This window comes from Corythoichthys intestinalis, chromosome 4 (genome assembly GCF_030265065.1).
Source record: "Corythoichthys intestinalis isolate RoL2023-P3 chromosome 4, ASM3026506v1, whole genome shotgun sequence".
In the NCBI taxonomy this organism is placed as follows: Eukaryota; Metazoa; Chordata; class Actinopteri; order Syngnathiformes; family Syngnathidae; genus Corythoichthys; species Corythoichthys intestinalis.
Window position 1 is genome coordinate 4,329,191 of NC_080398.1, and position 21,702 is coordinate 4,350,892.

At 42.1% G+C, this 21,702-nt stretch overlaps 1 protein-coding gene across 4 annotated transcripts; it reads right to left on the reverse strand.

The window, feature by feature from the left end:
• Nucleotides 1-109: 109 nt before the first annotated feature.
• Nucleotides 110-20,092, reverse strand: LOC130915306 (semaphorin-4B-like). 4 transcript variants are annotated; one of them, XM_057835257.1, is made up of 14 exons: nt 19,899-20,092; nt 16,154-16,308; nt 15,386-15,448; nt 15,223-15,321; nt 11,027-11,117; nt 10,844-10,966; nt 9,158-9,285; nt 6,530-6,699; nt 6,334-6,469; nt 3,760-3,949; nt 3,576-3,691; nt 3,330-3,514; nt 1,678-1,748; nt 110-1,610 (listed from the first exon to the last, which is right to left on the reverse strand). In XM_057835257.1, the coding sequence occupies exons 1-14, from the start codon at nt 20,008-20,010 to the stop codon at nt 1,072-1,074; spliced, it is 2,178 nt and encodes a 725-aa protein (XP_057691240.1). In that variant the 5' UTR covers nt 20,011-20,092; the 3' UTR covers nt 110-1,071. The 4 variants fall into 4 exon arrangements, with proteins under 4 accessions (XP_057691240.1, XP_057691239.1, XP_057691241.1 ...); XM_057835256.1 differs by having other exon boundaries at nt 6,334-6,699; XM_057835259.1 differs by having other exon boundaries at nt 1,314-1,507; nt 6,334-6,699.
• Between the last annotated feature and the right edge of the window lie 1,610 nt (nt 20,093-21,702).

A 21,702-nucleotide genomic window follows, 5' to 3' on the forward strand; every position in this document is an offset into this window, starting at 1 on the left:
ATTTTAATGCATTTTTTTACTTTTTTTTTTTTTTTTTTTTTTTTTTGTCTTTTGGCAATATCATTAAAAAGATTTTTTTTTTCAATATCATTTTTATAGCATTGACATTCATGATTTTTGACCATTACAGCACATAGCCTGATTTGGGTGCCAATTGCATGTCAATGCGCTGTAATGGTAAGTGTTTGGTCAAAAATCACAACCACAAGTTTTTCTGCAATTTAATATGAATGGGAAATTTGGACGTGCATAGCCGTCAATGGCATAGCCTGACTTGGGTGCCAGTTGAAAGTCAATGCATTGTAATGGTAAGTGTACGATCAAAAATCACAGCCACACGTTTTTCTGCCATTTAAAATGAATGGAAAGTTTGGACGTGCATAGCCGCCAATGGAATGGCCTGCAAAAATGCCACATAGAAAAAAAAATAAAGCCACAAACCAAAATCTATTTTGCCACATACCCAAACAAATGGCACATATCAAAATACATATTGCCACATGGCAAATAAAATGCCATATGGCAAAATCAATTTTGCCACATGGCAAAAAAATGCCACTTGGAAAAATCCATTTTGCCGCATGGCAAAAAAAAAAAAAAATTCCACATGGCAAAATCCATTTTGCCACATGGCAAAAATCCATGTTAAATGGCCATTCAGGCATCAAAAGGGTTAACGCTTAAATCAACGAAATTCAGATGTCTTAAAATATTAAAATTAGGTCAGATGTGCACGTTTGTTGATAACAAACTATAACAAAATTTATTTTGTTTATATTTTGAAAAGTCACAGATTTGTTTTGTACCAAATGATTAAAAAATAAAAGCGAATCATGACAATACATTGTTTTATTATGTAAAAAAAAAAAGACAATTCTGGTTGTAAATATCGTAATATATTACTTACTCCTGCCACTGACGGCGCTAGACTTCCATTCCCAAAACCCTGAGTATCATATCTTATAAAAGTTTGAAAAATTACAAATCAACATTTCATTTAATAATAATCATAACTAATTTAATGACTAAAAAACATTCCAAGATGTGCTTCACCATGCTAATGTTGCTAAGCTAAGCTGGTGTGTCAGTCAGGTGTTGCTTTTCAGGTTCTTGCCTTAGCTCCACCCCCATTTCCGGAACTCCCCCCTTCTGTTTATCAACCTTAGCGTAGAACGGACTCACGTGGCGAGCCTTGAGCTTTCTTCCAATACATACCATGCTAACCGCCGCTAACAGGAAACAGGCGCAGACAGCCAAGCCCACCAAAGCGCCGTGGTATCCCCGCCTTTCACAATGCGCCCCCGGCGGAGAAGAGGGCTCCACCCAGATGGGCTCGTCAACCTGCGCTCCGGGTCGCATGGAACGCGGTCCGCTCGCCGGGATGACGTCGTAGCTAGCCACCGCTTCCGTGTAACCGTTTTCCTCTGCCTTACAGCGGTACTCGCCCGAAGTGTTTTCACTGGCTATGAAGGTCAGGCTGCCATCATCCGATTGAATGAAGAGATTCCTTGGAAGAACGGGGAATCGAGAGCAAGTCCACGTCAACGTCGATGACTCCCAAGGTTTGTAGCAGGCAAGCTTGACGACTTCGTTGGCGCTCGCTACCACTTCTGTTAATACGTCGGACCACCCGTCAGACATGCCACGTTTTAAATTTGGTCAGAAAAGACAACTTACTTTTGACAAAAGGTGATCTGCCTTCTCCACCGCATACCTTCAGCACATCACCACCCTCCAGAAGTTGAAACCTGTATTAGCACATATCTTGTCACTCGCGCGTAATACCAGAGATGAGTACACTAGCCAAAAATTGTACTCAAATTCCAGTAACGTCACTTCAAAATATTACTCAAGTACAGAAGCTAATAACGCGTTATTTACTTGACTTTTTTGGTAAAAATGTACATTTTCCTATCCATATTACATGTTGCACGCTAGCGGCAGCCCAGTGTGAAAAGCAGCTAGCGGCAAGCACAAAATGGGAGGAGCCACATAGGGTCATATAGATGAAATCCAAATGAAATGAATTGAATTGCAGCAAATTTGTCACATTTGTTACATGCAGCGTTGTTTTCATCACCGATGACGAAAATATTTCGTCGACGAACATTTTTTTTTCATGACAATAACGTGACTAGGACGAGGTAACAACGTATCTTGGGAGACGAAAACAAGGAGACAAATGGCAGTTTTTGTCTGAAGTGATGAGAACGAGATGAAAATGTAGCATGGTTGTGTGACATTATCTTATGCGTAGTTAGCATGCATCGTAGCAGTGTTTGGTCGTGTCACTCATGTGACGTGCTGCGCCCAAACACACACTTAGTCACCGGTGTCCTCTCCTGGTTCCAGACTTGCTTGTTTTGAAAACATGGGAAGATTTTTTTTATATTGGCTAGAGGGAATATGCCATGTTGCTTGAGCCTTTAAACGTCTGTGTTGAGTTATCATAGCGTTGTATGTGTTAGCTTAGCATTAGCGTTAGCATTAACATTTCACTTGGCGAGCGTCATCGTAAATTCTTGGACTTTTTTGGGATTTAAAACTTGTGTGCTTGTCTTTCAATGTACATTTGAAATTGTTCGAAGCCGTTTATTTATTCATGGACTAAAACTTTTGAAGTTTAGACAAAAACATTTTGATTAATTTTCGTCTAAAACGAGGCGAAGACTAATTAATCCAAAAGACTAAGACGAAAATGAAAAAAGCCTCCAAAAACACTAGTTACATGTTATTATTATGTTATTACTATGTAATAACTAAGGAAATTTGATAGTTAATATTTAAAAATCAATAATTAAAAAAAAAACTGATTCTGATCCTCTGAAAATGACGTTATGAGGCCTGATTTCCAATCAGGTAATCGGTTGGACATCCCTTTGCTGCACCTTGAAGTGTTTTTACTTTCATGTTCCTTGAGTAATTCTATTTTGACGTAGCCCTACTTACTTGAGCCACATTTTTGGCTTCTCTGCCTATTTATTGCTAATATTCAAATTATTTTAAATGACCAGAAATGTAACTTTAATTTTAATTTAACCGTCAATTTGCTGCTTACAACATTTAAAAAAAAAAAAACAAAAAAATGATCGACCTACTGCCAAAACGGCTTGAATTTGTATCTCAAATGAATATTGATTGCTATTGTGGGAGCAAGACATCCAGTCCATTTTGACTGGCAGTCAAATTAGTTTGGATGTCTATTGCAGTCAATGGCGCTGATACATGATCATTCAATACCAACCATTCCAGTTTAAATGTATTGAATGTCTAGCGAAGTCAATAACAATCAATGCATAAGCAGTAAAGATACAAGCGTGCATACGTACGTTTGTTCTTCCTCTTCCGTGTCTTGGGGTTTTTGATGTTCCAACTGAACACACCGCTTCCCGCTTTGACTCCACCCGCAAAAAGGGTCTCTGGATATTAGGCAACGCCCGCACGTTGTATAGGCAGAGCACCGAGCCACGGGGACGGCAGTGACCGCGCTCCAGGAGCCGACGAACATCATGCCCTGACGCATCAAAAACACGTTTATCAAAGATACTCCGTTAGCTTGAAACGTAGAACTTTACCTTAGAGGCCGACAGCACGAAGGCCGTAACGCGTTCGCCGCGCTCCAACACCTTAATCTCCTCGATAAGCCGCGGACCCCGCGCGGAAAGAAACACTTTGTGCAGGAGTCCATTTTCTAGAAAGTGAGTTAGCGATCACGTCTTTGAGTTAAAACAACAGGGATCATTTATGTTTGCACCTCACCTGTGAGAAGGAAAAGAACCTGGTAGCTTCGCTTGTCAGATCCCCGTACTCTCATGACCGCCATCCGACTGTAGCGTTGGTGGGCGGAGACCAACAGGGGACCTCCCTGGTCTGGAGCCACGCGTCCGCCCGTCAGGAAAGTCCGTTTCACTTCCTCTAATTTGTCGTGCGACGCGGAGTCCAGATCGCACTGACCACGTGTGCACAATCAAACTTCCAAATTGTGATACAGTAACGTAAAATATTATTATTAGTACATTTTTACATGCCTATGCTACCTATGAACATACTGTTGTGGTGTTATCGTAATCTAATTATATTTAACCGTGGACAAGATGTGGATGGTCTGGTAAATGAGAAGGGAAGTGGAAAAGAAACTTGATTAGGTTGGGTAAGAGCATACACACATCTGGCAATGTGAGGTGGCCCATTCATCCATCCATTCTTATCTGAAGTTTGGTCCCGGCGACGGCAATTTCAACAAGGCACCTTAAACTTCCCTTTCCCTGGCCACATTAACTAGCTCTAAAGCATGAGTTATACTCCCGCGTTGCGGTGACGGCGCAGCAACTACGGCGTCATTCGACATTCGATAGTTCTGTGGTGAGGGAACGTGTTGCTCTGTAATTCACCGCCAAGCCACTAGAGGGATGTGGCGTTATGTTTGTACGGTTTTGGGGCATGCTTGTTGACTTCTGCTAGTCGGAGAAAAAATAAACAATGCAAGATGGAACTCTTGAAAGTAAATATTCTGCTCATCAACACTGAATAAATATTGAAAATACAAATATTGAGGGGCAGGCGACGCAGAAGACGGTTTCGAGGCGGTCTGGCTGACTTTTGATGCCGCACAGAGAGTTTTAGACTCCGGTGGAGAGAGCTAGCTGTGGCGGCTAGCTTCAAACTGGCGGAGAGCACTGCATTCAAGGTCTGCAAAGCCCTCCAGCCCGATTTGTTTGCCGTGTCCTACAACCAGCCAGTGGGAAGCCATAGCAGATTTCTGGCGTCTATGGAACTTCCCAAACTGCGTTGGGAGCCTTGATTTTAACGTTATCATAAAAAGCACCGAGGCACTCTCAATCAGTGATGATGTATCGTGTGTGAACTGTCAGTTATTGAAAATTAAAGATCAAAACAACTCTTTTGACCCCAAATCTGTGCTTTGGTAGCATCCACACCAGATGCCCTAACCACCTCAACTGACTCTTCTCTACGCAAAGGAGCAGCGACTCGACCTTGAGCCTCTTGCAAATAGTTTCTCTAAGAGAGACGTCAGCTATCCCGCTGAGAAAACCCATTTCGGCTGCTTGTAACCGCGATCTTGTTTTTTCGGTCATGACCCATCGCTTGTGACCATAGATGAGAGTAGGAACGAAGACGGAACGGTAGATGGAGAGCTTTGACTTTCGGCTCAGCTCCCTCTTCATTGCAACAGTGCATTACAGCGACTGCAATACCGCTCTTGCTGCACCGATTCTCCGTCCAATGTCACACTTCGTTGTTTCCTCACTTGTGAACAAGACCCCAAACCCAGGATTATGAATATCACCTGTAAGTGTGGATAGGTTGACATCCTACTACCTGATCATAAATCCCTGCACCTACAATCTCATTTACCTGAATTTGCCTAATTGCACCTAATCATGCGTGAACCCACTTCAACGGGTGACAGTCCTGCAGAAAAGTAGAAATGTTGGCTGGGGCAAGCGCAGCACACCCCTCTCCGCAGCTCTGGCAAAGGGGCCGCCATCATCCTCTCGGGACCCATCGCAACCCCCCAAACCATCATTGCTTCCATCAACCAGCCCTCAGAGAAAGGATGAAGAGATGAGCGACTATCCCCCATGCCTGCCCCAAGTATCGCCCACCCAACCAGATCCTAGCTACCGCCGCAACCCTCTACCCCAAGGGTCTCCAACTCAGTCCTCAAGGCCCACTGTGGGTCCTGGTTTTTGTTCCAGCCGATCCAGCAGAGACAGTTGAACCAATGAGGCTTCTGCTAAAACAAGCCACACTTGACTGCAATCAACTGATTGCACTTGTGAAACACCAGATTGGGGAAATAGTGTTGTCATCTTGTTTGGTAGGAATGAAATCCTGCACCCACAGTGGGCCTTTGTGGAATAGGTTGGGACCCCTGCTCTACCCGATGCAACACACCGCAGGACTCCTACGGCCCATAAGGCCAGGGGCAAGAGAGGGTCTCCACCTTGACCAGGGCCGAAGGAGTAGCTCCAGATAGAAAGGAGAGATGAAGGCTGGAGAACGCTAAGAGGCTGCCGTGGGGCGGCGCAGACCCCCCCCTTTCCCCTGCTACTGACAGCCCAGATTAAGAGAAGGCCCCATCCTAGGAGCCCCAGCGTACAGAAAAGTGTGTGACCCACCTACCGCTGTATTATTGTGGCTGTCAGTAATTCAATAATTATAAATAAATTTAAATCCTTAAAAATCCTTTATGGGGCAAGTGACAATTTTTGCTAATTAAACCCATAATATATTTCTATTATATCTAAAAATATATCTAAAAAAACAAAAATAAAAACCATTATTTTCTTCAAGCGTTGACTTGCTAACCTGACCAAAGGGTCTCCTGGTCAGCAAGGGGTTCCACTGGTCCGTTTTGGCGTCGAAAGTTCTGTAGGGCCCGGCAAACACTTCCCTGATGGACGCCAACCTGAATGAGCAAACCACTGACTCGGGCCGAAAAGACCTAGAAGAGGACCAGGCAGTGAGGAAAATTTGAGGCGAGTTCTTCGAGAAGTTTCCGTACCACTGCGAGACAAAAATGGCATAGAAGAGCGTGCCGGTGGGGTCTTCGCCCTCAATTGGTGGCAGGGTGAAGACGTCTATCAGGACGTTGAAGGGCGACAGGCAGCTCAGAGTTGTTTTCACTAGTGATGTCCACTTCTTCTGGAGGATCTGGGAACCGCCCACGTCGTCCTGCACCAAACATGTACGTTAGTATCAGGGTAGGGTCTGTCTTTGGCCTGTGAGACAATGGGGTAACTTGGATTGGATGTCTCGCCCCGTCAACACAAAGTTGAAACCCTAACATTAGTTTGAAACCTTGATTTGAACCCTAAAACAGCTTTTAAACTCTGCTTTAAAACTCTAACAATAGTCTAAAAACCCTAATTAGATACCCTAACTCTACTTTTAAACCCTAATTTGAGACCTTAACCTGGGTTTTGAACCCCATTTTGGAACCCTAAACCTCGTTTGAAACCCTAACTCTACTTTGAAACCCTAATTTGAAACCTTACGCTGGGTTTTAAACCAAATTTTAGAACCATAACCTGAGACTAAAACCGTAATTTGAAATTCTAAACCTTATTTGAAACGATACTCTGGGTTTCAAACCCCTTATTTGAAACCCTAGCCCTAGACTAATGTCAAGGATGTCAAGGGTCATGGCCTCTTCCTAGTGGGACGTGCCCGGAACACCTCACCCGGCAGGTGCCCCTAATCATGTACCCAAGCCACCTCATCTGGCTCCTCTCGATGCGGAGGAGCAGCGGCTCTACTCCAAGCCCCTCCCGGATGACGGAGCTTCTCACCCTATCTCTAAGGAAGAGCCCGGACACCCTTCGGAGAAAACTCATTTCTGCCGCTTGTATCAAGGATCCTGTTATTTGGGTCACGACCCACAGCTCGTTACCGTTGGTGAAAGTGGGAATGTAGATCCATTCATCATCGACCACTTAATCCGGGGTCAGATCACGGAGGCAGCAGCTTAAGCAGGAAAGCCCAGACTTCCCTCTTTCCAGCCACTTCAACCAGCTCCTCCAGCGGGATCCCAAGGCGCAGGCCAGTCGAGCAACAGTCTCTCCAGCGTGTCCTGGGTTGGCCCCGGGGCCTCCCAGCGGTGGGACATCCCCGGAAACCCTCTCCATGGAGGCGTCCAGGAGGCATCCAAACCAGATGCCTCAACTGGCTCCTCTCAACGCGGAGGAGTAGCGGCTCAACACGGAGTCCCTGCTGGATGACCGAGCTTTTCACCCTATCACTAAGGGAGAGCACGGCCACCCTGTGGAGGAAACTGATTTCAGCCGCTTGGACTCTACAGACGCTGCACCGATCCTCCTGTCAATCCCCCGCTCTCTCCTACCCTCATTCGTGAACAAGACCCCAAGATACTTGAACTCCTCCAGTTGGGGAAGGACCTCATCTCCGACCCGGTTAGGGCATTCCATCCTTTCCTGACTGAGGAACATGCTCTCAGATTTGGAGGTGCTGATTCTCATCCCGACCGCTTCACACTTGGCTGCGAACTGTTCCAGTGAGAGTTCAAAGACAGGGCGTGATGAAGCCAACTGAACTACATCATCTGCAAAAAGCACAGATGCCATATCGAGTCAACCAAATCAGACCCCTCAATGCCTCTGCTGTGCCTAGATTTTCTCTTCATAAGAGTTATGAACAGAACCGGTGACATTAGGGAGCCTTGGCAGAGTCCAACCCTCACTAGAAACGGATTTGACTTACAACCGGCTACGTGGACTAAACTCTGATACCGGGTGTTACCGAATTGCCGTATCAGGGATTCCGAAACCCCATACACCTGGAGCACCCCCACAGGACTCCCCACAGGACACGGTTGAACGCCTTCTCCAAGTCCACGAAACACATGTAGACAGGTCGGGCCTAACCCCCCCCCCCCCCCCCCCCCCCCCGAGAACCCTGCTGAGAGTATAGAGTTGATCCACTACTCCAGGGGCAGGACGAAAACCACATAGCTCGGACCCTACTTTCCAGTCCCTCTGAGTAGACCTTCACAGGGAGGCTGAGGAGTGTGATCCGATACATTTAGGATAATTTACCCAGTAATTTTATAGCATTTCCAGGTGAGTTACTGTTATTGATTACTTCCTGTTGAGTTTGGTGCATTTCTATTTCACATTCTGTTGATTTATGGTCACTCCCTGTTAAATTTAGGGCAGACTTTTATTTTTGTCAGAAGTAATGGCCACCAAATATATTTTTTGCAGGTCCAAGGTAAAAATGAATAGGCTTGAGTGGAAATTTTTTTGTGGGAGTTGAATTTGCAATTGGAAATTAATAGGGTCATTGAAAGTATGTTTTTGTCAAATTTTGTTGTTTTTTTTAAACCTGGATTTTGCGAATGTTTTGACATGTAGATTATGAATTTGATGAAAACTGCAGGAAAAGTAGCATCTTCAAAATTCGAAATGTTTTGTCACTTTTGGGGGGGGGCGCAACCATAAACGTTACTGGGTAAAATCGAAAGAGCCTGCGTCCAATCTGGCAACACTGCTTGACCTAACCTCAACCACGCCCCTTTGTGCAAGTTACGCCCCTGCCCTCAACTTAATCACACCCCCAGACTCGCCAGTTGATTTTCTCTTGTCTTTGGAATGAATTTAGCAACCGCAACCACCTGGCAAACGCTAACCACACGTGCCACACGCATCTCCTCCTGGACGTTAAACTCCTTGGCCACCTCGCTGAAGAAGAAGAAGACTTTTCTTTGGACGGCATCCAGCGCAGTGCCCACAAAGTTCGGCTCTGAAAGAAGAAAGTGAAGATAAGGGCGAAGGAACGGGAGAAACGTGGAGAGAAACTTCTGTACAACTATATTCTATACAGCTAACGCTAAGATTAACGATAATCTTAACCACGCCCCCGTCAACAGGTGGCTACGTTATTGATGTTTGAGTTTGCAACAAAACTAGCGTGAATAACATTTTTACATACAAGCCAAAAAAAATGTTAAAATTATATTAAAACTATATTTTCCTTTTTATAAAACAAAAATACTTTCTTAGGAAAGTGAAAATAAACAGTTGAACAATAAACAATTGTTTTGCTTTACATATATATATATATATATTTTTTTTCCCCCCTTTTGTATGAAAATATGTAAATTTAAAATAGGAAAACTAAATGAAAATGAAAAAACAGACAAGAATACTGTACTTTCGCTTTTTATATTAAAAATGAAATTTTTTTAAAATAAAAATTACATTTACTGATTTTATTCCCCTTTTTTTGTTTCTAGATTTAAAATGTATTATTTTTTAAAACAAGGATAATAAAAGTAAATAAACATTTAAAAGAGGAAAAAAAACTATTTTCATTTTTATAAATCCTATTTTATTAAATATTAAAATTATTTTTTTTAAATAAATAAAGTAAAAAAAAATCAACTTTCACTGTGATCATTTTCTAATTAAAAAAAAAAAAAACAAATTAAGAAAAACATTTTTCCATTAAAAATTTAAATTGACCTGATTTAAGAAAGTAAAAAAAAGACAGAATATTGACTGATTTTACTCCCGTTTTTGCTTTTGTATTTAAAATGTAAATAAATTAGAAATAAATATATATATTCAAAAACTTAAAAAAAAATAAAAATAAAAAAAAAAACACATTTTAAAAAAATAAATTACAAAAATCCTTTAACTTCCATTGATAACATTAGACATCCAATCCATTTTAACTGTATATTGGACATCTAAAGCCGTTAATGGCATTGAAACATGATCACTCACTGCCAGCCGTCCCAGTTAACATGGATTGGATAAATAATAATAAATAAATCTTAAGGATTGAAAAATATGTTAAAGAAGTTGGAAACTAATCCTTTAAAACTCATTGGCTGCTAATGACAACGATAGACGCCCAATCCATTTTGATTTGGAGGGCGTAAACTAGCATAAGCTAAAACTAGTGGCAGTCTATGTAGCAGATACAATCAATGTTCCCTCTATCTTTTCATGTGTCTGAGCAGACACACAAGCTCCCTAACGCCAACCACTGTGAGCAACATCAGATTGTACGTTGAGGCCACACACGCCTGTTCAAAACCTTGAATCATAGCAAGTTACATGGCTTACTAATAGAATCAAATTACAGGATTTATTTTCATTAGTTAACTTTAATCTAAATGATTTTGCTCACTTGCAACGAAAAAGACCAAAATCTCATTGTTCATGAGATCTTATTATATGTGAGAGTCCTGCACGTTGCAAAATGATACAGAAAGCAATATTATTGGTCTATTTAACTAGGTTATATCAGTTCTAAAATTGGATATTATTTTGTGATTAAAATATTGCCTCACCTTCCAGCAGAAAAGGTGATGACTCCTGGGTGACGTCCGGGTGTCCGTCTTTGCTGAAATGGCGCGCAATGAGCGGACTGTTCCCCCAAAAGTCCTTTGTGGTGGCGGTGAACAGCTCGCCGTCTGCAGGCCAAAAAAAAACAGTCAGGAAGTGAGGTTGCTGGACCGTGCTGGCAAACTGACCGGCAGCCAGGGCGGCGCTTCTCTGGAACGGGTTGAAGGGGCAGCGACCTCTGCTGACCTGCGGGGAGGTCATGGCCAGGGTGTCGGCGTCCTTGAGGTGGGGGAGTAGTCTCCAGGTCAGTGAGATAACGGGTTTCGACACAAGTATTCTTAAAGATGTCCTTAAAAACTTCTCAAGTCACCAACTAATGCGTCAAACCCGAGGCGCCTGGGGCCAGATCTGGCCCGTTGTGATTCTGTTGTGGCCCGTGAAAGTAAATACAGTGCCTTGCAAAAGTATTCGGCCCCCTTGAATCTTGCAACCTTTCGCCACATTTCAGGCTTCAAACATAAAGATATGAAATTTAATTTTTTTGTCAAGAATCAACAACAAGTGGGACACAATCGTGAAGTGGAACAACATTTATTGGATATTTTAAACTTTTTTAACAAATAAAAAACTGAAAAGTGGGGCGTGCAATATTATTCGGCCCCTTTACTTTCAGTGCAGCAAACTCACTCCAGAAGTTCAGTGAGGATCTCTGAATGATCCAATGTTGTCCTAAATGACTGATGATGATAAATAGAATCCACCTGTGTGTAATCAAGTCTCCGTATAAATGCACCTGCTCTGTGATAGTCTCAGGGTTCTGTTTAAAGTGCAGAGAGCATTATGAAAACCAAGGAACACACCAGGCAGGTCCGAGATAGTGTTGTGGAGAAGTTTAAAGCCGGATTTGGATACAAAAAGATTTCCCAAGCTTTAAACATCTCAAGGAGCACTGTGCAAGCCATCATATTGAAATGGAAGGAGCATCAGACCACTGCAAATCTACCAAGACCTGGCCGTCCTTCCAAACGTTCTTCTCAAACAAGGAGAAAACTGATCAGAGATGCAGCCAAGAGGCCCATGATCACTCTGGATGAACTGCAGAGATCAACAGCTGAGGTGGGAGAGTCTGTCCATAGGACAACAATCAGTCGTACACTGCACAAATCTGGCCTTTATGGAAGAGTGGCAAGAAGAAAGCCATTCTTCAAAGATATCCATAAAAAGTCTCGTTTAAAGTTTGCCACAAGCCACCTGGGAGACACACCAAACATGTGGAAGAAGGTGCTCTGGTCAGATGAAACCAAAATGGAACTTTTTGGCCACAATGCAAAACGATATGTTTGGCGTAAAAGCAACACAGCTCATCACCCTGAACACACCATCCTCACTGTCAAACATGGTGGTGGCAGCATCATGGTTTGGGCCTGCTTTTCTTCAGCAGGGACAGGGAAGATGGTTAAAATTGACCGGTCGATGGATGCAGCCAAATACAGGAACATTCTGGAAGAAAACCTGTTGGTATCTGCACAAGACCTGAGACTGGGACGGAGATTTATCTTCCAACAGGACAATGATCCAAAACATAAAGCCAAATCTACAATGGAATGGTTCAAAAATAAACGTATCCAGGTGTTAGAATGGCCAAGTCAAAGTCCAGACCTGAATCCAATGGAGAATCTGTGGAAAGAGCTGAAGACTGCTGTTCACAAACACTCTCCATCCAACCTCACTGAGCTCGAGCTGTTTTGCAAAGAAGAATGGGCAAGAATGTCAGTCTCGCGATGTGCAAAACTGATAGAAACATACCCCAAGCGACTTGCAGCTGTAATTGGAGCAAAAGGTGGCGCTACAAAGTATTAACGCAAGGGGGCCGAATAATATTGCACGCCCCACTTTTCAGTTTTTTATTTGTTAAAAAAGTTTAAATTATCCACTTCACGATTGTGTCCCACTTGTTGTTGATTCTTGACAAAAAATTAAATTTTTTATCTTTATGTTTGAAGCCTGAAATGTGGCGAAAGGTTCCAAGGTTCAAGGGGGCAGAATACTTTTGCAAGGCACTGTATATACCTTTGATAAGGTGATGGGTACAACACCTAACTTCAAAAAAGAGATATCCTCCAAACCCTTTGTGTGTTAGATGCTATATATAATCTTTTTTCTCACTATTTTGCACTGTATATAACCTGTTTTGACCATAGTATGTGTAAAGGCCAAAAACGCCTATGACCATACCTGCTGTTTTATGCTGAATTGTCAAACACAAAACTATTCAATCTTATTTTTTCTATTGAATGTTTATCTGAACAAGTTAAATAAATATTATCAAGCTTCAAAACGGTTGGTCAAGCATGTTTGGTTGTCAGTGGGACATCAACATTACAAATTTTGAAAAAAGATTTTGGGATTTTTTTTTTTTTTTGTCCTTTGGGGTCCAAAATGTGGATTAAAATTGGTCAGTGAAGAAAACAACAGTTTGGACATGAAGTTCAAGGTGTCCTGAAAAAAAAGGGACCCAACTTGGCCATTGTGAAGTTTTTTCTTTGAAATATAAAGGCAACATCAAAGGCATGCAAATTCGGCCAAAATAGTCTTAGGTGTTAAAGGGTTAATTATGCTTTCGTGTGCTCTCACCTCCAGTTAGGGTTTTGCTGTTTAAAAACATTTTTATTTTTAAATCCTCCCCCAGAAAATTGAGATTTTAAGCTTTCCAATAAGAGTGTGACAATATCTCGATACAGCGATATATCGCGATATTTAGCAACCCGATCGGTTATCGATATGCTCCCGCCAAGTATCGATACTTTTATTTAACATATTGGCCATACAATGGAGTATGGATGCTGTAAACTGCTCAATGTTTTTGAGCAATTCCTTGGCGGTCCACTAGGGGCGCTCGGGAGTGGCGGTGAAGGTAAAGTGCGCACAAGTCGTTCTAGAGAAGAAGAGAGGAAGCTCCAAGTGGGTTGAAAAAATAAAAAAGCTTCGTGAGAACGGTGGAGGAAAAAATGAGAAAACTATTGCTACAAATCACACATGGGGACACACTTTAGATTTTACACCAACAAGAAAGGGAGTAAGGTGAACAAGGACTTTGCTGTTTGCAAGAATTGTCTAACAAAAATAAGGTTCACTGGGATCTGGTGACGAAGTGCACACCCTGATTTCTTCACTTCTTCGCATTCATCACTTGAGGTAAGAAAGTTTTGCAATGTAATTGATTTTTAATTTACATGTATTATTTTGATGACATTTGGTGTTGAATGATATAAAATAAACCAGGACCCTAAACTGGATGAATATGAATGTCAAACAAGCCCACATGAATTTACCGATTTATATGATATCATTTGAGAACCTCTTTCCATCTAGTTTACTACACAAACTGTTATTTCTGCCATTTTGATACAAAAAGCTATAAAAATGGTTTGAATAGGTTCCAAGATGTATTAAGTGATGTGCATGATAATTAATGTAGCCTACATATTAAAAATAGGTCATTATTGCATTTTTCATTTCTGTACATTCAATTTTTTTTCAATTCAATACATCCAACACACACAAAAAAAAATCAGGATTTTAACTCAAAAGCTATGAAGTAGGTAATATTTTTTGTTTTGTTTTGTTGTTTTTAAGGTGAAAAAGACTGTGACTGACAGAGTCTGACATCTCAAATGCTGAAGCAGATAGTGGAAGTGCTCAAACCAACGCTTTTGGCAACAAATGTCATATACGGAGAAAAGACCCACTAATTTTATCATTGCCCCACTCCAAGCTCAACTGCTGACTGACACCTACAGCTCTGTTTTTTTTTTTTTTTTAAAGATTTAAAACTTTAAAGAAATTAAGGGTACAATTCATCATGATCTCTCCAAGAGATATCAGTGGTTGTGGTTTGTTTCCTCTGTATGTGCAGGTGCACAATTTGCAGTAGATTTATATTTTACAGCAATGTTGCACAGAAAAGGTATTACTGTTTAATAAATGACAAACAGTATTTTTTCTATTTTGAAATATCTTTTTTTCTACTTTTTTTTCTATCTACAACAGCTGTATCGGAGAATATCATGTATCCAATTTCTGACCAATATATCGATATTCGCTGTATCGTGATATCGTGAGATAATCGTTATCGTGAGCCTTGTATCGTATCGTGAGGTGCCCTGAGGTTCCCACTCCTACTTTCCAATGATGTATCACACATTGCTCATCGGACAATTTTGAAAGTTAGCCAAATTGGGAGTCTCAGAGCGGGAGCTCAAGTCACCTGAGTGTTTTCCGCCTTACACACAATACAAGGGAATATTAGCAATTTAAAAGAGGATTTTCCGGTTAACAATATCAGCAAAAACGCACACACCAATCACAGTGCTTAACCACTCACCAAGAAGGAGTCATGCGGGTTGAAAGCGAAACTACCGCAGGCGTACAGGTGCGAGGCGTTCAGGAGCTGCAACACCGCCACGAAGTTTCCACAGTCGGCCTACGCCCGCACAGCACATACACATTACTTTTGCCGCAAAAACTTCAGAGAAGTCTCAATTTACCGTGGCGTTTTTCCCTTTTCTTTCGCACTCAGCCACATCCGACTCCGACGGTTGCCAGGTTACCTGCGAACAAAGAGAAGAACCTCAAAAACAATAGCTGCACCTAGGTAGCACAACGACTGACATCATTTTGATCTAGTTTTGCGTCTGATGTGAGGCCAACTTCACGGTGTCATATTTGTGTGTGTCTCAGTTCTTTTTTCTTTATGCAGCACCTGATTGAGCCAGATTGGCGGGGTGATGCGACACACCTGTGCTTGATTAGGAAAGCCCAGTATTTAAGGAAGCCTGTCACCATCTGCAAGTGTCGGACTATTGCTTGCTATTTGCCTTGCTTACCGCCTGTGTGTTCATCGTCATCCTTCGAGTTTCCCGACGTTCTACGGTCGTATTCTGGTTTGGTCATCTTTACTTTAGTGCTATTTTGGGCTTTGTAGTTAGATTCTTGTACTCTGTTATATTCATGCATTCTAGCGTGCTCTCTTAGTTGAACTTGTTAAACTCGCGTTTGTTAGCGTGCTCTCTTAGTTGTACTTGTTAAACTCGCGTTTGTTAGCGTGCTCTCTTAGTTGTTTGTACTTGTTAAACTTGCGTTTGTTAGCGTGCTCTCTTAGTTGTACTTGTTAAACTCGCGTTTGTTAGCGTGCTCCCTTTGTTGTACTTATTAAATACAAACATTTACTCTACTGATCTCCTGGTCTGTGTTTTGGATCCACATTAACGGCTTGCCGTTCTTAACACACGGAGGTACCATCGACACCCGCTTACATTGCTCCTCAGCGTGATGTCGTCACCTTCGGTCACGTCCAATGAGAGCACGGCGTCCTGTGCACCCACGTAAAGGCGGTCGTCGCTTAGCAACAGTGCGGTGCAATTGTGGACGGGGGCGAGCGGAAAGTGCACTATGGGCCTGTCGGGTGAGTCTGTATGGGCACAAAAATTTTCTTTTAGCATTGGAAAGAGATGGCTAATTACAGTGGGGCAAATAAGTAGTCAACCACCAATTGTGCAAGTTCTCCTACTTGAAAAGATTAGAGGCCTGTAATTGTCAACATGGGTAAACCTCAACCATCTGAGACAGAATGTGGGGGGGGGGACTGAAAATCACAGTTATATTTTTAAAGAATTTATTTCCTAATTAGAGTGGAAAATAAGTATTTGGTCACCTACACACAAGCAAGATTTCTGGCTGTTAAAGAGGTCTAACATCTAACAATGTCTAACGAGGCTCCACTTGTTACCTGTGTTAATGGCACCTGTTTTAACTTATTATCAGTATAAAAGACACCTGTCCACAACCTCAGTCAGTCACACTCCAAACTCCACTATGACTAAGACCAAAGAGCTGTTGAAGGACACCAGAGACAAAATTGTAGACCTGCCCCATGCTGGGAAGACTGAATCTGCAATAGGTAGAACGCTTGGTGTAAAGAAATCCACTGTGGGAGCAATTATATGAAAATGGAAGACATACAACACCACTGATAATCTCCCTCAATCTGGGGCTCCATGCAAGATCTCACCCCGTGGCGTCAAAATGATAACAAGAACGGTGAGCAAAAATCTCAGAACCATACGGGGGGACCTAGTGAACAAAGGCTTCTATCAGTAACACAATGCGCCGCCAGGGACTCAAATCCTGCACTGCCAGACGTGTCCCCGTGCTGAAGGCAGTACACGTCCAGGCCAGTCTGCGGTTCACTAGTGAGCATTTGGATGAACCAGAAGAGGACTGGGAGAATATGTTATGGTCAGATGAAACCAAAATAGGTCTTTTTGGTTGAAACACCGGTTCTCGTGTTTGGAGGAGAAAGAATACTGAATTGCATCCGAAGAACAACATACCCACTGTGAAGCATGAGGGTGGAAACATCATGCTTTGGGGCTGTTTTTCTGCAAAAGGACCAGGATGACTAATCTGTATAAAGGAAAGAATGAATGGGGCCATGTATCAAGAGATTTTGAGTGAAAATCTCCTTCCATCAGCGAGGGCAATGAAGATGAGACTTGGCTGTGTCTTTCAGCATGACAATGATCCCAAACACACAGCCAGGGCAACAAAGGAGTGGCTTCTTAAGAAGCATTTCAAGGTCCTGGAGTGGCGTAGCCAGTCTCCAGATCTCAACCCCACAGAAAATCTGTGGAGGGAGTTGAAAGTCCGTGTTGCCCAACGACAGCTCCAAAACATCACTGCTGTAGAGGAGATCTGCATGGAGGAATGGGCCAAAATACTAGCAACAGTGTGTGAAAAGCTTGTGAAGAGTTACAGAAAACGTTTGGCCTCCGTTATTTCCAACGAAGGGTACATAACAAAGTTTTGTGATGAACTATTGGTATTGACCAAATACTTATTTTCCACCATGATTTGCGAATAAATTCTTTAAAAATCAAACAATGTGATTTTCTGTTTTTTTCCCCCCACATTCTGTCTCTCATGGTTGAGGTTTCCCCATGTTGACAATTACAGGCCTCTCTACTATTTTCAAGTGGGAGAACTTGCACAATTAGTGTCGAATTCATTCCCAGTGAGGGTTGGACTCCGCCAAGGCTGCCCTTTGTCACCGATTCTGTTCATACTTTTTATAGACAGAATTTCTAGGTGCAGCTGAAGCGTTGAGGGTGTCAGGTCTGCTTTTTGCAGACGATGTGGAGCTGATGGCTTCATCAAGCCATGACTCCAACTCTCACTGGAGTGGTTCGCAGCCGAATGTAAAGCGGTCGGGATAAAGATGAGCACCTCCAAATTCAAGACCGTGGTCCTCAGTCGGAAAAGGGTGGCGTGCCCTCTCCAGGTCGGGGATGAGATCCTACCCCAAGTGGAGGAGTTCAAGTATCTTGGGGTCTTGTTCTCGAGTTAGGGTAGGAGGGAGTGGGAGATCGACAGGCGGATCGGTGCAGCATCTGCAGTGATGCAGACTCTCCACCGGACCGTAGTGGTGAAGCGCTTGTTTAACCAGTCGATCTACGTTCGTACCCTCACCTATGGTCACGAGCTGTGGGTCGTGACCGAAAGAACAAAATCCCGGGTACAAGCGGTCGAAATGAGTTCCCTCCACACGGTGTGCGGGGTCTCCTTTAGAGATAGGATGAGAAGCTCTGTCATCCGGGAGGGACTTGATGTCAAGTCGCTAGTCATCCGCATTGAGAGGAGCCAGTTAAGGCGGCTCGGGCATCTGGTTCGGATGCCTCCTGGACACCTCCCTGGAGAGGTGTTCCAGGCATTTCCCACCGGTGGGAGACTTAGAAGACAACCCAGGACACAGTGGTGAGACCAGGTCTCTCAGCTGGCCTGGGAACGCCTTGGGATCCTGCCAGAGGAGCTGGTTGAAGTGGCTGGGGAGAGGGAAGTCTGGGCTTCCCTGCTAAAGCTGCTGCACCCGCGACCCGACCCCGGATTAGGCGGCAGGTAATGGATGGACGGATGGTAAAATACAGATACACAAAAATGTACTTAAGTACAGTAACGAAGTACAGTGATACCTCAGCTCACGAACGCTTAAGCTCACAAACTTTTCGCCTCAAGAACATTAAATTCGCGAGCATATAGTCTCTGCTGACGAACTAGTTTTCGGCGGACGAACGAAACCACGCGGTCGAACAGCGCCACGAGAAGCTGACGCACGCCCACGGCGTCCCAGTTCGTCCCCTCCCTTTCGTTGAGTGCGGACGTGGTTTGTGTTTGATAGAAATTTTGGACCATATTGAGTTCACTTTTGCTATTATGGGACCGAAAAAGAGTTACCTACAGTCATTATGGAAGGTGACTCGTGTTACCAATTTGCCCTCGACTGGTAATTGGCGGTGCTTTCAGCTTCCCACCGTAGTGAGAAGTGGACCGGCGAGTCACGTTGGCTCGTTGTCGTCGCTTGTCTTCGGTTCGCCCGATTTCCTCTCCAGAAAGGTGGCGGCGTGCATACAAACACCCAGAGGCGTCGGATGGCTTTTTGTGGGCACTTTTATTAACAACCAAAAGCATGTGTGGGACACAGGGCTGGAGTCTACGCTAACTGCGCACTTTGCCGGTAACACTCTCCTTCCAAACAGTAACTCCCTCCCTCCCTCCTCCTCCCACTCCATTCCATCAAGCCATCAACTACCATCACAAAGGTAAATAAAACGACTTTATTCTACAGTACAGTTTATTTCTTTAATTATAATACAATAGCACATTTATTATACATAAAATAAGGTATTTTTGTGTAGTTTTAAGGCTTATTTAGTAGAAAATTATGTTTTATGGGGACCTGGGAACGGATTATTCTCATTTTAATGGTTTCTTATGGGAAATAAATGTTCGGAAGACGAACTTTTCGCCTTACACACACTTTCTGGGAACCAATTATGTTCGTGAGCTGAGGTATCACTGTACTTTTACTTCTCGTCAGGTTTTAGGAGAGGCCGCTATCTGTGGAAAAAAAGGCCCGCCTCACACCGGTCTGTGGTGCAAAGAAAGTTGGGGACCACTGATCTAAAGTGAACTATGAAAGAATGTTTTAAAACAAAAAGGACTCACTGAAAGGGAACGAGGCATGCGCGCGAAGCGGCAAGAGGAGTGCGTCGTCAGCATCCGTCCCGAGGGCTTTTATTCCAATGACGGCGAGCGTCGCCAGTAGCGAGATGGCCATTTTGAATGCGAAGACCCCCTTCTGTTTAGGAAGATAGTAGCGACTCACTTCTTGTCATTTTATGTTCAGAAGATGGCATGATGCCTCCCAACTTCCTCTTTCACTTCCTGTCTGGTGAAACCAAGAGTTGCATCATGGTAACGTCTGCTGATGTTCTACTTTTATTTTGGCAACATTTATTGAATTTAAGTTATGGTTTCCTTTAGCAAATTGCCACCATAAATTGACAATTCGTGGTTGGATTTGTTATTTTGATAGTTGAAGACTTGTTTTGAGATGTGGATGACTTAAAATTGGTCTTAAAAAAACAACTGTTTTTTCCATTGGCTGCCATTGACAGCGATAGACGTCCAATCCACTTCAAATAAAGTGGACGTCCTCATGATAAAACATGTTTGGATGCCACATTATCGAATGTCTAGCATTGTCAATGGTACTGAAAGAGATAGTAATAAATGTTCTATTTTTTTCCTAAGGTTTAAACAACAAAAATATATATTTTTTTAATAAATCAATGAATTATATATATACTGTATAAATATATATATATAATATAGTTTTAATCAATGAATTAATCTGAATTTCGTTGCGATCCTGACAATGACAAAAAATCTGAAGTATTTTGCCTTGATTAAATGTTTTTTTTACACTATAAATTTTTATTTATTTTTTTTTAATTTAAAAATTGGCAAATCATTTCCTTTTTTTAACTATACATTTTTAATTTGATGTTTTTAACCAAAAACAATTTATTCAGTGTTTAAAAGTGCAGCGTTTCATTTTTTTTCATAAGAAGAGAAAACCGTATTCTTTTATTTATTTTTAAATTAAAAAAAAAAAAACGGGAAAACAATATGTTAACATTTGACTTCATTTTTTTAAATGTGTCATTTTCTTTATGTGCTATGTTAAAAAATTATTCTGACCATAAGGACACTCAAATCCCTGTTCTTTGTGTCTAAGCAGGTGAACAGGACAGGTTAAAACAAACAAACAAAAAAATGAAAAAGGGCTCCCTCAAGTGGTCATAATGGTTAAAACGGCAACAAAGAAGAATCATTTTGATTCATGACTTGCATTTATTTTCGTGGAAAATATCCAAAAACATCTTATAAATTGAAGAACTTGGACATATTAGCATGAAAAGTTTGAAAAACATCACTTTAAGTTATTATTTTTCTGCCATTTTCTATCTTTTGAATATAAATTATAAATTATAATTGGACCCCTCGAAAAAAATAAACATTATTTGTTTAGCTTCACTGTTCAACTCATATGAAACATGCTAGCATGGGTGTGACGGCCATGTTGTGGCGCGAAATGTTAGCATGTCAAACAGGAAATAAAGTGTTAATAACATTATCCATCGATGATGTCATTGAGCCGTCATCTCATAATCAAAAGAATAATTTCTAAAAAAAAAAAAAAAAAAAAAAAAAGAATAATTTCTTGCTGGACCAATCAGAGGGCCTCATCAAGAATGACTTCCTTTTACTCGAGTTACGCACTTTTTGAACAGCAGAGGGCGACGTATGACAATAATAGACGTCCAAATGTGTGGCTCTTAAAAACTACAGGTAGCACTGTTGTTAATCCTACTTTACAAAAGTAATTAGTTGCAGTTACTAATAACTTCTCCCAAAAAGTAATTGAGTTAGTAACTCAGTTACCTCAATATAAGGAAAATTAGTT